The sequence below is a fragment of the Pongo abelii genome, chromosome 23 (assembly GCF_028885655.2).
Source record: "Pongo abelii isolate AG06213 chromosome 23, NHGRI_mPonAbe1-v2.0_pri, whole genome shotgun sequence".
Lineage (NCBI taxonomy): Eukaryota > Metazoa > Chordata > Mammalia > Primates > Hominidae > Pongo > Pongo abelii.
Window position 1 is genome coordinate 45,508,352 of NC_085929.1, and position 16,355 is coordinate 45,524,706.

The following is a 16,355-nucleotide window of genomic DNA, read 5'->3' on the forward strand; positions in this document are numbered from 1 at the left end:
AGACCTCGTCATGAGCCTTTCTGTGGTGTATCTGTCTGACCCTCACCCATCTGAAGTTTTCTTTAGGATGTTAGGTACATAATCTCTCTTTGACCATGGTTTTGACTCCCGGCCACCAATTCCAAGGCAGATGGAAAAGTCGTGCTTGACCTTCTAGCACACTTACATAAATATTCCATAAAAGTAAGAATCACCAAAACTGACACAAAATGGAAAAAAATCACTCAGTTAGGTCGATCATCAATGAGGACACTGAAAACGTAACCAATCCTCACCTAACCTCAGGCCTTGACGGTTTTACTGGCAATTTCTACCGAATTGTCAATGAACAGATCATTCCACATTACAGAGACTATCCCAGAGAAAAGAAAATGATGGGAAGCTTCCCAAATCATGACCCAGGATTATCACAACCCTGATGCTACAACTGGGCAAAAATAGAAAACAATTTTTTTAAAAACTATAATTCATGAGTAACTTCAGTCAATGAGACACAGCAGCCCAGGAGCTGAAGAGTCCCTGGCTAAAAAGGCATTAAAACCGGCCGGGCGCGGTGGCTCACACCTGTAATCCCAACACTTTGGGAGGCTGAGGCGGGCGTATCACCTAGGTCAGGAGTTCAAGACCAGCCTGGCCAACATGGTGAAACCCTCCTCTCTACTAAAGATACAAAAATTGGCCGAGCGCTGTGTCTCATGCCTGTAATCCCAGGACTTTGGGAGGCTGAGTTCGGCAGATCACCTGAAGTCAGGAGTTCGAGACCAGCCTGGCCAACATGGTGAAACTTCATGCCAACTAAAGATACAAAAAATTAGCTGGGCGTGGTGGCATGTGCCTGTAATCCCAGCTACTAGGGAGGCTGGGGCAGGAGAATCTCTCAAACCTGGGAGGCGGAGGTTGCAGTGAGCCGAGATCACACCATTGCACTCCAGCCTGGGTGACAGGGCGAGACTCCATGTCAAAAAACAAAAACAAAAAACAAAAATTAGCCAGGTGTGTTGGCACCCACCTGTAATCCCAGCTACTTGGGAGGTTGAGGCAGGAGAATCACTTGAACCCAGGAGGCAGAGGTTGCAGTGAGCTGAGATCGTGCCACTGAACTGCAGCCTGGGTGATGGAGCGAGACTCAGTCTCAAGAAAAAAAAAAAATAGAAAGGCATTAAATCTGAAGGCCCCAGAGCTGACGGCTTCCCAGAGCTGGGCAGGTCCACACTCCCTCAGCCTCAGGACCAAGTGTCCGTGTGTGTGAGTGACAAGGGGCCTCAGAAGCTATACATGGGAGTCCTGAGATTTCTGCTCTGTGCTGTTACACACATTGTCCCACCTGTCCTGTATCTTTTCTTAAAGCCAAGGAAATGCATACTGGGTGAAGCCTATCATGTCTCTTTTGATAGTCAATCCAAATCACAAGCCACTACTACTTGTCAAACAGAATGATATTGCAACTATATCAATAGATTAAAGGAGAAAAACCACACGACCATCTCAATGATAAAAAATAGAAAGCATTTGCTAATAAAATAGCATCTTAGGGCAGGACACTAATCCCAGCATTTTGCCTGTAATCCCAGCATTTTGGGAGGCTGAGGCAGGCAGATCACTTGAGGTCAGGAGTTCATGACCAGCCTGGCCAACATGGTGAAACTCCATCTCTACTAAAAATATAAAAATTGGCCGGGTGTGAAGGTGAACACCTGTAATCCCAGCTACTCGGGAGGCTGAGGCAGGAGAATCACTAGAATCCGAGAGGCAGAGGTTGCACTGAGCCGAGATCGTGCCAATGCACTCCAGCCTAGGCAACAGAGCAAGACTCCATCTCAAAAAATAAAATAAAATAAAATAAAATAAAATAAAATAAAACAAAATGGCACCTTAGAAGATGCAAAGATAGCTTAGAAGCTATCTTAAGAGCTTGAAGCATGCTGCCATGCCAAAGAAAGCATTCCCAGTTCAACAAAACTCTTAGCTAGCTTTCTTCATCTCATAAAAGGTTTCTAGATAAAAGGTTAGTCTACTACAAGTATCTACTAGATAGTGAAATCAAAGTCAAGAGAAAAGGCTGGCTCCTGAAACCCCAATCCAGCCATCATTGGGCTAGAAGTTTCTGCCAACAGAAAAATGGGCAAATGATATGCACAGGCAATTTGTAGAAGAAATGAAATAAGCAATAAAATATGCAAAATTGAACATCCTTATTAACACACAAGTAAACACTAGCGGGAATATCAACTGGGAATCTCACTTTGGAGAGTGTGGCAGATACTAAAGGCGCGCTCACCTAAATGAATAAAAATAAAATGTAATGCAAATAGTAACCAAAAGAGAGCAGCAGTGGCTACGCTAATATCAGATAAGAGATTTTTTTTTTTTTTAAGCCAGGTGTAGTGGCTCACGCCTGTAATCCCAGCTACTCAGGAGGCTGAGGTGGGAGGATGACTTGAGGCCAGGAGTTCAAGACCAGCTTGGGTAACATAGTGAGACCACCATCTCTTAAAAAAATAGAGTTTAAATGAAGAAAGCTTATAAGACATCAAGAAAGTCTTTTTTTTTAAATTTTTTTTTTGACGGAGTTTCACTCTTGTTGCCCAGGCTGGAGTACAATGGTGCAATCTTGGCTCACTGCAACCTCCGCCTACTGGGTTCAAGTGATTCTCCTGCCTCTGTCTCCCAAGTAGCTGGGATTACAGGCATGCACCACCACGCCCAGCTAATTTTTTGTATTTTTAGTAGAGATGAGGTTTCACCATATTGGCCAGGCTGGTCTCAAACACCCAACCTCAAGTGATCCTCCCGCCTTGGCCTCCCAAAGTGCTGGGATTAGAGGTGTGAGCCACCGTGCCCAGCTGGACATTATATATTAATAAAAGTTTTAATGCATCAGGAAGTATAACAGTTGGGCCGGGCGCAGTGGCTCACGCCTGTAATCCCAGCACTTTGGGAGGCCGAGGCGGGCGGATCACGAGGTCAGGAGATCGAGACCATCCTGGCTAAAATGGTGAAACTCTGTCTCTACTAAAAATACAAAAAATTAGCCAGGTGTGGTGGCAGGCGCCTGTAGTCCCAGCTACTTGGGAGGCTGAGGCAGGAGAATGGTGTGAACCCGGGAGGCGGAGCTTGCAGTGAGCCAAGATCACGCCACTGCACTCCAGCCTGTGCGACAGAGCAAGACTCCGTCTCAAAAAAAAAAAAAAAGAAGTATAACAGTTATAAAAATTTACATACCTAGGCCAGGCGCATTGGCTCATGCCTGTAATCCCAGCACTTTCGGAGGCCAAGGTGAGCCGATGACCTGAGGTCAGGAGTTCGAGACCAGCCTGACCAACATGGTGAAACCCTGTCTCTACTAAAAATACAAAATTAGCTGGGCGTTGTGGTGCATGCCTGTAATCCCAGCTACTCAGAAGGCTGAGGCAGGAGAATCGCTTGAACCCAGGAGGCGGAGGTTGCAGTGAGCCAGGATCTCGCCATTGCACTCCAGCCTGGCCGACAGAGCAAGATTCTGTATCCAAAAAAAAAAAAAAAAAAAAAAATTACACACTTAATAACAGACCATCAAAATATATGAAGCAAAAATTAAGAGGCTCGAAGGAGAATTAGAGTTCTACAATAATTGGAGACTTCAATACCCGATGCTCAATAACGGACAGAACAACCAGATAGGAAAAAAAGGAAGAAAATAGAGAACTCAACACAATAAGCCAACTAGATCTAACAGACATATACAGAACACTTCACCCAATAACAGCAGACAGCCGCTGTGGAAAACCGCATGGCAGTTCCTCAAAAAATTAAGAATAGAATGGCCAGATGATTCCACTGCCAGGTGCACACTCAAAAAAATTGAAAGCACAGTCTCAAAGAGATATTTGTACATCCATGGAAGCAACCCATGTTTTCATCAACACATGAATGGAGAGGCCAGATGTGGTCTACACATACAATGGAATATTACTCAGCCTTGAAAAGGAAGGGAATTCTGACCCACGCTACAACATGGATGAACCTTGAGGATATTATGCTGAGTAAAATAAGCCAATCACATAAAGAGAAATACTGAATGATTCCATTTATATGACGCACTTAGAATATTCCGAATGGCCAGCCCAGTGCAGTGGCTCACGCCTGTAATCCCAGCACTTTGGGAGGCCCAGGTGAGCGGATCACCTGAGGTCAGGAGTTTTTCTGTTTGTTTGTTTGTTTGTTTGTTTTTTGAGACAGGCTGTGTCACCCAGGCAGGAGTGCAGTGGCGTGATCTCGGTTCACTGCACCCTCTGCCTCCCTGGCTGAAGGAATTCTCCTGCCTCAGTCTCCCAAGTGGCTGGGATCATAGGGGCCTGCCACCATGCCTGGCTAATTTTTGTTGTTGTTGTTGTTGAGACTGAGTCTTGCTCTGTTGCCCAGGCTGGAGTGCAGTGGCGTGATCTCGGCTTATTGCAACCTCCGCCTCCTGGGTTCCGGTGGTTCTTCTGCCTCAGCCTCCTGAGTAGCTGAGACTACAAGCGCCCACCACCACCCCCGGCTATTTTTTGTGTGTGTTTTTAGTAGAGACAGGGTTTCACCATGTTGGCCAGGACGGTCTCGATCTCCTGACCTCGTGATTCGCCCACCTCGGCCTCCCAAAGAGCTGAGATTACAGGCGTGAGCCACCATGCCCGGCCAAGTAGTTTCTTATAAAACTAAACGTGTACTTAATATACAATCCAGCAATTGCACTACTGGGCATTTATTCAAGAGAAATGAAAACTTATGTTCACGTTTAAAAAACAAAAACAAAAACTTGTGTTCATAGCAGCTTTGTTCACAATAGCCAAAAACCGCAACCAATCTAAACGTCCAGTGGGCAAATAGTTCAACCTGCTGTGGTACATCCATGCCATGAGTCGTGCCCTGCAATGAAAATGAACAACCTATGGAAATCAGCAACAATTCAGATGAACCTCAAGGGTATTATGCTGAGTGGAAAACGTCAATGACGAATGATTCCATACATACATTCCATATATAATCATATACTGATGATTCTATATATATCAAAATAAATCATATCAAAAGATATATAGATATATTCTAGATATATATTTCATATAATCATATACTAAAGATCCCATATATATAAAACCTTCTTTTTAATATTTATTTTTATTATTTTATTTTGTTATTTTGAGATGACGTTTCATTCTTGTTGCCCAGGCTTGAGTGCAATATCGTGATCTTGGCTTACCACAACCTCTGTCTCCTGGGTTCAAGTGATTCTCCTGCCTCAGCCTCCCGAGTAGCTGGGATTACATGGTGGCATGCACCACCACACCTGGCTAATTTTGTATCCTTTTTTAGTAGAGACGGGGCTTCTCCATGTTGGTCAGGATGGTCTCAAACTCCTGACCTTAGGAGATCCCCCTGCCTCGGCCTCCCAAAGTGCTGGGATTTACAGGCATGAGCCACCACACCCGGCTTATTTTTTTTTTATTTTTTTCAGATGGAGTCTCACTCTGTGGCCCAGGCTGAAGTACAGTGGTGAGATCTCTGCTCAATGCAACGTCCACTTCCCAGGTTCCAGCTATTCTCCTGCTTCAGCCTTCCAGGTAGGTGGGTGTACAGGTGCATGCCACCATGCCTGGCTAATTTTGTATTATTATTATTATTATTATTATTATTATTATTTTTTAGTCATGACGGGGTTTCACCATGTTGGTCAGGCTGGTCTCGATCTCCTGACCTCAGGTGATCTGCCTGCCTCAGCCTCCCAAAGTGCTGGTATTATAGCTATGAGCCACAGCAATCAGCCATATATAACCTTTTTCAAATAAAATTACACAGGTGGAAAACGTTTTTTTCTTTTCTTTTCTTTTTTTCGAGACAGGGTCTCACTCTGTTGCCCAGGCTGGTGTGCAGTGATGCAATCATGGCTCAAGTGATCCTCCCCATCAACCTCCCTAGTAGCTGGAATTACAGGTGTGCACCACCACATCTGGCTAATTTTTGTTTTTGTTTTCGTAGAGACAGGGTTTCACCATGTTGCCCAGGCTGGTCTCGAACTCCTGACCTCAAGTCATCCATCTGCCTGAGCCTCCCACAGTGCTGGGATTACTGGTATGAGCCACCACAGCTGGCCCGAAAACGTTTTCAAAATAATAAAATGGGCTGGGCAAGTGGCTCATGCCTGCAATTAGAGGCCTGGAGACATTAAGTAAACCACCCAAGGTCACACAGTAAGGAAGGGGCAGATCTCAGACTTGCCTGGCTGCAAATCTGGTGTCCCTTCCCCACTGTGCCTTAACTACCGCCTTACAGCTGGGTTTGAGGATGCCTCCCTGGTCTAGGGTCATTATTACATTTTCTTCTACGAAGTATGTTTCTGATCAACGGAACTGATTATTTTCCACCTATGGTCTTATCCTTTGCCCATCTCTTTCTCATGGCAACAGAAAACTTCACCTTCAAGAAGAGCGCCTCTGCCCAGCAGAAGCACCGTGTGGGAAGTGAGGAGCGCCTCTGCCCGGCAGAAGCACCGTGTGGGAAGTGAGGAGCGCCTCTGCCGGGCAGAAGCACCGTGTGGGAAGTGAGGAGCGCCTCTGCCCGGCAGAAGCACCGTGTGGGAAGTGAGGAGCGCCTCTGCCCGGCAGAAGCACCGTGTGGGAAGTGAGGAGCGCCTCTGCCTGGCCCCCCGCAGCGTCTGGGAAGTGAGGAGTGCCTCTGCCTGGGTCCCCGCACCGTCTGGGAAGTGAGGAACACCTCTGCCAGGCGACGCACCATCTAGGAAGTGAGGAGGCCTCTGCCCGGCCGAACAACCCTCCAGGTGTGAAGTGGCAGCCCTGTGTGTGATCTTTCTGCCCTCCCCAAGTTTTCATTTTCGACAGTAAAAGTTACTTTTAAATTAAAAGATTTATATTGGGGAAGATTTAAAAAAAAAAAAAAAAGAAAGAAAGAAAACTTCACCTTCCAAAAACAACCACTGGGAGTCCGCTTTGTGCAGAGGTAGGTAAGCTTCCGTGCAGGAAGGGGCGCTGATGTACCCCCTACCACCCACGCAGCCTCCTCCCTATCTGCCTTCCAGTGGTAGCCAGAGGAGTTCAGAGCCTCTACAGAGAGCACAACTTCTCCAGCTGGAACTGAACGGGGCCTGCCCCTCCACAGCTGTGGGTATTTCTTGAAAGGTGGAGACTGAGAAAAGAAATAAGACACAGAGACAAAGTATACAGGAAGAAAAGTGGAGACGAAAGGTGGAGACTGGGTATTTCTCGAAAGGTGGAGACTGAGAAAAGAAATAAGACACAGAGAAAAAGTATACAGGAAGAAAAGTGGAGTCGAAAGGTGGAGACTGAGAAAAGAAATAAGACACAGAGAAAAAGTATACAGGAAGAAAAGTGGGCCCAGGGGACCAGCGCTCAGCATATGTAGGACCCGCACGGGCACTGGTCTCTGAGTTCCCTCAGTATTTATTGATCACTATCTCTACCACCTCAGCGAGGGGGATGTGGCAGGACTATAGGGTAATGGTGGGGAGAGGGTCAGCAGGAAAACATGTGAGCAAAGGACTTTGTGTCATAAATAAGTTTAAAGAAAGGTGCCGTGCCTGGATGTACACGTAGGCCAGATTTATGTTTGACTTTCTACAAACATCTCAGTGCAGTAAAGAGCAGTATTGCCGCCAGCATGTCTCACCTCCAGCCATAAGGCAGTCTTCTCCTATGTCAGTAAATAGAATGTACGATCGGGTGTTACACCAAGACATTCCATTCCCAGGGATGAGCAGGAGACAGATGCCTTCCTCTTATCTCAACTGCAAAGAGACTTTCCTCCTTCACTAATCCTCCTCAGCACAGACCCTTTACGGGTGCCGGGCTGGGGGACGGTCAGGTCTTTCCCTTCCCATGAGGCCATATCTCAGGCTGTCTCAGTGGGGCGAAACCTTGGATAATACCCAGGCTTTCTTGGGCAGAGGTCCCTGCGGCCTTCCGCAGTGCATTGTGTCTCTGGGTACTCGAGACTGGAGAATGGCGATGACTTTTACCAAGCATACTGCCTGCAAACACATTTTTAACAAAGCACCTCCTGCACAGCCCTAAATCCATTAAATCTTGAGTCAATACAGCACATGTTTCTGCGAGCACAGGGTTGGGGCTAGGGTTACAGATTCACAGCATCTCAAGGCAGAAGAATTTTTCTTCGTACAGAACACAGTGGAGTTTCTTATGTCTTCCTCTTTCTACATAGACACAGTAACAGTCTCATCTCTCTTTCTTTCCCCCACAGGAACAAACTCCCCTTAAAGGAATCTAATTAGGAAGATTATTTCAAGGATACAATGTACATTCATTCCTCCAATGATGAACTTAAATTTAGATGAACTTAAATAATCAGAAAGTTGTGTGTGTATGTGTTTCACATTTTCTTGGTCCACACGGAACCCCTTGAGAGGTTCCTGTGGGCCGTGAGCCTGTTTGTGACACCTGCTTCCCCTCCTTGATGTTGCAGACATCGCAGTCCCTGATGTAGGGTCTGGCCCTATGGGGCTTAGTGGGTGTTCTCCCCGTGTGTGGAGATGAGAAATCGTAAAAAATAAAGACACAAGACAAAGAGATAAAGACAAAACAGCTGGGCCCAGGGGACCACTACCACCAAGACACGGAGACGGGGTAGTGGCCCCAAATGGTTGCGTGCGCTGTTATTTATTGCATACAAGACAAGGGGGCAGGGTAAGGAGGGTGAGTCGTCCAAGTGATTGATAAGGTCGAGCAAGTCACATGATCATAGGACAGGGGGCCCTTCCCTTATAGGTAGCCGAAGCAGAGAGGGAAGGCAGCATACGTCAGCGTTTTCTTCTATGCACTTATCAGAAAGATCAAAGACTTTAAGACTTTCACTATTTCTTCTACCACTATCTTCTAAGAACTTCAAAGAGGAACAAGGAGTACAGGAGGAAAGTGGACAAGGAGCGTGAGCATTGAAGCACAGCACCTCAGGGAGGGGTTTAGGCCACTGGATGACTGCAGGCAGGTCTGGATACTATCCAGCCTCCCACAAGAAGCTGGTGGAACAGAGTGTTCACTGACTCCTCCAAGAAAAGGGAGACTCCCTTTCATGGTCCGCTAAGTAACGATGCCTTCTTAGGCACTGGTGTTACCGCTTGACCAAGGAGCCTTCGGGTGGCCCTTATGCGGGCGTGACAGAGGGCTCACCTTTAGCATTCTTGGTCACTTCTCACAACAGCCCTTCAGCACCTGACCCTATACCCACCGGTTATTTCTTGGTTATATTAGTAATACAATAAAGAGTAATACTAAAAGCTAATGATTAATAATGTCTACACTAATGATTGATAATGTCCCTGATCATCTCTGTATCTAATTTGTATTATAACTATTCTTATTGTAAGTATATTCTTTATTATACTGAAACAGTTTGTACCTTCAGTCTCTTGCCTCAGCACTTAGGTAATCCTCCGCCCACACCTCTGAGGGGCTGACCTGCCCCCCACCTTCTGGAAGCTGGGAGGTTGGAAGAGGGGATGCATGCGATGGACCCAGCACACAGCTGGGAACTCGAGGCACACCTAAGCCTTCGCTTGTGCTGTGCGGAGTCCACACTTCCTTCCCCAATGGAGTCTCAAAACCTCCCCTCACTCAACAGGGAGGTGCTGCTCAAAGCTCTAGGCACACATTAGGGCTTGGGAGGGGGTGGTGGAGAGGGGGCTCCAGCCTACCCAACCACCAGGCAAGGGGGCACCTGCCCCTCTCTCAGCCTGGTCTGGACCTGCCTCCCAGGCTCTGGCTGCAATGCCTTTCTCTTTCTCTTTCTCTTCTTTTTGCAATTCCGTTGGGTCCTGCCCAGGACAGATAAAGACAGAGCAGCCTGTCTTTATCGGAGGTTCTTCTGCCAGTAGGAGGGGCCCGGAGAAAACCAGAAAGAGGGCCAGAGCCAGAGAAACATAAAGCACCCCGGGGGCCTCCCACACCAGTACCTGAGCAGGAATGGGGAGGGGCCATGACTCACAAGGCCCTGGGAGGTCACTTTAAAGAGGGCTGTCCAACTGCAAGGACGCTGTAAGCAGGAAGAGAAGCCACAGCGCTTCAGAAAAGAGTGGGACAGGAACAAACGTATCTAAGAGGCTGAACATGAATCCACAGATCAGGTACCTCTGCCCGCTTTGTCCACCGGGCCCCTCCTGCCCCTTCCTTCCAGGCAGTCCTGCTGGGCCTCAGCCCTGGCCTCCCCCTGTCCCAGCCCTGGGCTCCCTCCCTTCTGGTCCCTCTGCTGCTCCCACTCCCAGCAAGGCTCTTTGCCCTGCTATGTGGTCGCCCCACTGCTGCTTCTGAATGGGCCACCTCCCCCACCTGCCCCAGCCCAGGCCCCCTGCTGAGATTCTCCCCTGAGAGTCATGCCCGGGCCAGTGCTCCCCGCCTTGGGAGGGTGCTCCCTCTGTGTGCTTCCCGCCATTCCTGAGCTCAGGAACTGGGAGAATTGAACCAAAGGATGATTTGAGCAATCAGGCATTTTGTTCTCAGCGCTTTGGTGCAATTTCTGTAAGATTTACTTTGTTTCAATACAAAGTCTTAGGAGAGGGTGTGGGGGAGGGAATGGTCTCTGTACCAGAAGATAAGTCATTTCTTCCAAAGATGCCTTCACTGTGAGCAGAGGAGGATGCACACTACCCCAGATGCAGGCTCCTCCTCCGTGAGCACCATTCACCTTTTAGAATGACACCTGTAACAGGGAGTGTAGGAAAAAACATGATGATCAGGAGAAATGCTCTTATTTTAGGCCGGGCATGGTGGCTTATGCCTGTAATCCTAGCACTTTGGGAGGCTGAGGCAGGCGGGTCACTTGTGGTCAGGAGTTTGAGACCAGCCTGACTAACATGGTGAAACCTTGTCTCTACTGAAAATACAGAAAATTAGCCAGGGGTGGTGGCGGGCGTCTGTAATCCCAGCTACTTGGGAGGCTGAGGCAGGAGAATCCCTTGAACCCGGGGGGCAGAGGTTGCAGTGAGCTGAGATTGCACACTCCAGCCTGGGGGACAGAGCGAGATGCCATCTTAAAAAAAAAAAAAAAAAAAAAAAAAGTAGCAGAAAAACTGGGAGGTTGAGGGTGTCCCATTGGTAGCCCCAGAGCTGGGGTTCCAGCTAGGAGAGGTCACCCCAGCCCTGCTGCCCCTGCCAGCATCCCCTCCTCTTTCTCTCTCCCCGTCTTCCTGCCTGGGAAAGCAGCAGACATTCTCAGGGCTGTGGAGGGATGGGGGAGGCCCAGAGCCCAGGGCCGTCCAGGCAGTTGTGTTCAGTGGGCATCAGCCCTGAGGACCCCAGTGCGGGGGTCTCTGCATTGGGGTTTCTCTCTTGTGCCTTCAGAAACCCGATGAAGGCAATGTATCCAGGCACATTCTATTTCCAATTTAAAAACCTATGGGAAGCCAACGATCGGAACGAAACTTGGCTGTGCTTCACCGTGGAAGTTAAAAAGCACCACACAGTTGTCTCCTGGAAGAGGGGCGTCTTCCGAAACCAGGTAGCACCAAAGTCCTAGTTACACCCTAAATAGGAGCTAAGCAGCCGGGAATGCAGAAAACGCAACAATAAGTGACGTGCCCGGCGTGGGCTCTCCTGTGTGCACTTTCCTCCCACATTTTTATTTTTATTTATTTTTATTTTTTTTGAGATGGAGTCTCGCTCTGTCACCCAGGCTGGAATGCAGTGGCGCGATCTCAGCTCACGGCAACCTCTGCTTTCCAGGTTCATGCGATTCTCCTGCCTCAGTCTCCCGAGTAGCTGGGATTACAGGTGCCTGCCACCATGCCCAGCTAATTCTTTTGTATTTTTAGTAGAAACGGGATTTCGCCATGTTGGCCAGGCTGGTTTCGAACTCCTGACCTCAAGTGATCCGCCCCCCCCTCGGCCTCCCAAAGTGCTAGGATTACAGGCGTGAGACACCATGCCCCTGGCCTCCTCCCCACATTATTATTATTATTATTTTTTTTGAGACGGAGTCTTGCTCTATCGCCCAGGCTGGAGTGCAGTGGCACAATCTCGGCTCACTGCAAGCTCCGCCTCCCGGGTTCACGCCATTCTCCTGCCTCAGCCTCCCAAGTAGCTGCGACTACAGGCGCCCACCACCACACCCGGCTAATTTTTTCTATTTTTTTTTTTTTTTTTTTTTTTTTTAGTAGAGACGGGGTTTCATGGTGTTAGCCAGGATGGTCTCGATCTCCTGACCTCGTGATCCGCCCCCCTCGGCCTCCCAAAGTGCTGGGATTACAGGCATGAGCCACCGTGCCCGGCCCTCCCCACATTTTTTAAGTCCATAGCCCAGATCTTCCTCCCTGACTCTCCTGTGATCGGATCGTGGAGGGGGTTTGCTTCTTCCCAAAAGGCCTTGTTTAGCGCCCAGCATCCTCACTCTTGACTTTGTTTCCCAAAATCTTGTCATGGAGCTGTGCGTCTGGCAGTCCTCGGGAAACAGCAGCTGTGGGAAGCGGGGGGTGTTGTGTCCAGCACTGTGTCTGGGCCAGTCACTGCAGGCTGGTGGGGCTGCCCTCGCCCCTGCCCTGATTCCTCAGCAGAAGGCAGGCAGGGAACAAAGCCGACCCCAGAGAGCCAGGCCATAGCAGGGGCTGAGGATGCCTGGTGAATGGATGCCTAGGAGAAAAGATGGCAGAATTCACACATGAGTCTATGAGACAGGGAAAGACTCAATAAAATAAAGAAGGAAGGGGCCGGGCACGGTGCGGTGGCTCATGCCTGTAATCCTAGCACTTTGGGAGGCTGAGGCAGGCGGGTCATGAGGTCAGGAATTTGAGACCAGCCTGGCTAACATGATGAAACCCCGTCTCTACTAAAAATACAAAGATTAGCCAGGTGTGGGGGTGCGTGCCTGTAGTCCCAGCTACTCAGGAGGCCGAGGCAGGAGAATTGCTTGAACCTGGGAGGCAAAGGTTGCAGTGAGCCGAGATTGTGCCACTGCACTCCAGCCTGGGTGACAGAGCAAGACTCCATCTCGGAAAAAAATAAAAATAAAAGAATAAAGAAGGAAAGAGAAGGATGGAAGAAGGGAAACTCAATGAATAAAACACCCGGGGGCCTACTATGTAGCCAGAAAAATGAAAAGTAAAGAAATAAAATAAGGCTGTGCATGTGGTTTATGCTCATAGTCCCAGAGCTTTGGGAGGGTGAGGCGGGAGGATCACTTGAGCCCAAGAGTTCAAGATCAGCCTGGGTAACATGGTGAAACCTTGTCTCTACAAAAATTATTTAAAAAATTAGGCAGGTGTAGCGGCATGCACCTGCATTCCCAGCTAATCAGGAGGCTGAAGGGGGAAGATTCCTTGAGCCTGGGAGGTCAAGGCTGCAGTCAGCCCAGATCCCACCACTGCAACCCCCAACCTGTGCAACAGAGAGAGACCCTGTCTCAAAAATGAATAAATAAGGAAACGCCCCGGGGCTCCAGGCCCGCCCTCTGCTCCCATCGCCCCACCCCTGCACTCCTCCTGCTCCTGGTCTGAGCTCCCCTGTCCTCCTCCTCCTCCTTCCCCAGGTGGATTCTGAGACCCATTGTCATGCAGAAAGCTGCTTCCTGTCTTGGTTCTGCAACAACATACTCTCTCCTAACACAAACTACCGGGTTACCTGGTACGCATCTTGGAGCCCTTGCCCAGAGTGTGCAGGGGAGGTGGCCAAGTTCCTGGCCAGGCACAGCAACGTGAAGCTCACCATCTTCACCGCCCGCCTCTACTATTTCCAGAATCCATATTACCAGCAGGGGCTCCGCAGGCTGAGTCAGGAAGGGGTCGCTGTGGGGATCATGGACTACGAAGGTGAGACGTGGGGGGCTGAGGAGAGCGGGTGCAGGAGGGACAGCATGAGAGGCAGATGGTTCTCCAATGCCGTGGGGCAGGGCAGTGTCCCCTGGGAGTCTGTGGGGACGGGGCCGGCGCCCACTGCAACTGGCAGCCAGGAGACCTGGGCTGGGAGGGGAGGGCCCAGGGCCGGGAGAGAGGCCTGCTGGGCCCTCACTGCTTTCCCCTCGTTTTTTTCTCAGATTTTAAAGATTGTTGGGAAAACTTTGTGTACAGTAATGATGAGCCATTCAAGCCTTGGAAGGGAATAAACACCAACTTTCGACTTCTGAAAAAAAGGCTACGGGAGATTCTCCAGTGAGGGGTCTCCCTGGGCCTCATGGTCTGTCTCCTCTAGCCTCCTGCTCATGCTGCACAAGCCTCCCCTCCACCCTGGACCCGCTCTCTTTCTGCCTGGTCATCCTGAGCCCCTCCTGCCCTCAGGGCCATTCCGCAGTGCTCCCCTGCCTCACCGCTTCCTCCTCGCTCTTCCAGACTCTTCCTGCAGAGGCCCCTTTCTGCGTCCATGACTATCCATCCACCCCCACAGACCCCGTTCCTCCAGCCTGCACGCCCCTAACCTGGCTTTTCCCATCTCCCCAGCATAACCAAATCTTACTAAACTCATCCTAGGCTGGGCATGGTGACTCACACCTGTAATCCCCCAGGAATTTGGGAGGCAAAGGTGGGAGAATCGTGTGAGCCCAGGAGTTCGAGACCAGCCTGGGCCACATGACAAAGCCCCATCTCTACCAAAAAAAAAAAAAAAAAAAAATGCCAGATGTGGTGGCATGCACCTGTAGTCCAAGCTACTTGGGAGGCTGAAGTGGGAGGATTACTTGAGCCCGAGAGGTGGAGGCTGGAGTGAACAGAGATTGCGCCACTGAACTCGGGTTTGGGCAACAGATAGAGACCCTGCCGGAAAATAAATCGATAAATAAACTCAACCTAAACAGGTATGAATATATGTAAGTTGAAAACCAGAAGTTTTGAGAAACATCCTTTGTAAGTTTCATCCTGTGAATTGGGTCATTCATGTCCCACCCAGCTAAAACAGAGGCCAGAGGCCAGGGAGGAAAAGCAGTCAGGTCACGCAACATTGTTTCCCAAATGGACTTCTCTGCAAGCCTGACTCCTGAGACTGTGCATTGTACCCCGAAACCAGCTTTATCCATAGCTTCTGCGATAAATGGCTGTAAGCCTTGGACTCCTCGCTCCAAACGCAGCGACTCAGCAATAGAACCTCCCAGCTCCCAACCCTTCCTAGTGCCCATGGGCTTTACATAGGGCAAGAGAACATTTCTCCTTCTATAATTGCCATCTCTTTGCTCTCCCAACATGGTGAACACCATCCGGACCCCGTGTATGTCTCAAATTACAATTCTTTCTTTGCAAATGAAATATGAAATTTAGAGGCTCTTCTAAACATTTTAAATTTGATTTGACATTTTCAAAGCAGATGTAAGTTTTAGAGAATGAGATTCTCCATAAAAATGACCCCTTCATGCTGTGGCCTCCATAGAGGATGTCCCAGGCCAGGTGCCCACATGGCAGGCATTTATTTTCTCACAGATCTGGAAGCTGCAGGTCCAACTTCGAGGGGTGGGTGGGGTTGTTTCCTCTGAGGCCGCTCCTTCTGGCTGGCAGGGAGTCTCTTCCAGCCGTGTCCTCTGTGGCCTTTCCTCTATGCACACGCACCTCTGGGGTCTCTCTGCCTCCAAATATCATTTTTTTTTTTTTTTTTTTTTGAGACAGAGTGTTGCTCCTGTTGTCCAGGCTGGAATGCAATGGCACCATCTGGACTCACTGCAACCTCTGCCTCCCGAGTTTAAGCGATTCTTCTGCTTCAGCCTCCCGAGTACCTGAGACTAAAGGCATGCATCACCACACCTGGTTAATTTTGTAGTTTTAGTAGAGACGGGGTCTCACCATGTTGGCCAGACTGTTCTCGAACTCCTGACCTCAGGTGATCCGCCTGTCTCGGCCTCTCCAAGTGCTGGGATTACAGGCGTCAGCCACTATGCCTGGCTGGGATCATATGTTCCACACATGTTTGTTTAATAAGCATGGACTGCAACCACCTACATGAATATTCATAGCTCCTCCTGTAGCCTGTTGAATATGAATATGTGTGTTTAGCCAACCTCTTCAGCATAAAGCTCCTGCCCCAACCCCTCCTCCTTCTAAATGTCTGTCTCTGGTGTTAACCAGAGGCTGCTCTTCCCAGGCTGCGGGATGGCTACCTTGCAGGCTGTCATCCTTAACAAGAAATAAAGTGTCCTTTGCAAATGTATCCCTTGTGTAATTTTTAGGTCACCACACCATGGGAGCACACTACCAGCGGAAGGGAGCTGTGATATGCGCAGGGAGGCTCCAGACAGGCTGGCCTGGGACACCAGCCGCTGCCCTTCCATAATATGGGGACAAGAGAGGGCGAAAGTTCAGCCCACCAGGGAGGAACTCCGGGCAGGAGATGGGGAAGAAGGAGAAGCAGGAAGGAAAGAGCTCAGTGTGGGGGTGCGCATGGCAT

The 16,355-nt window shown here is 49.2% G+C and overlaps 1 protein-coding gene across 1 annotated transcript; it reads left to right on the forward strand.

The window, feature by feature from the left end:
- The first annotated feature begins 9,948 nt into the window (after nucleotides 1–9,948).
- On the forward strand, nucleotides 9,949–16,118 carry APOBEC3C (apolipoprotein B mRNA editing enzyme catalytic subunit 3C). The gene is made up of 4 exons (XM_009234377.3): nucleotides 9,949–10,132; nucleotides 11,346–11,502; nucleotides 13,525–13,804; nucleotides 14,029–16,118. The coding sequence occupies exons 1-4, from the start codon at nucleotides 10,116–10,118 to the stop codon at nucleotides 14,145–14,147; spliced, it is 573 nt and encodes a 190-aa protein (XP_009232652.1). The 5' UTR covers nucleotides 9,949–10,115; the 3' UTR covers nucleotides 14,148–16,118.
- Nucleotides 16,119–16,355: the final 237 nt, after the last annotated feature.

What these genes read in the sequence shown, in the direction of transcription:
- APOBEC3C (XM_009234377.3), top strand. An exon ending in GGGGCGTCTTCCGAAACCAG is followed by an intron (nt 11,503 to 13,524) that starts GTAGCACCAAAG and finishes CTCCTTCCCCAG; the next exon opens with GTGGATTCTGAGACCCATTG. An exon ending in GGGGATCATGGACTACGAAG is followed by an intron (nt 13,805 to 14,028) that starts GTGAGACGTGGG and finishes TTTTTTTCTCAG; the next exon opens with ATTTTAAAGATTGTTGGGAA.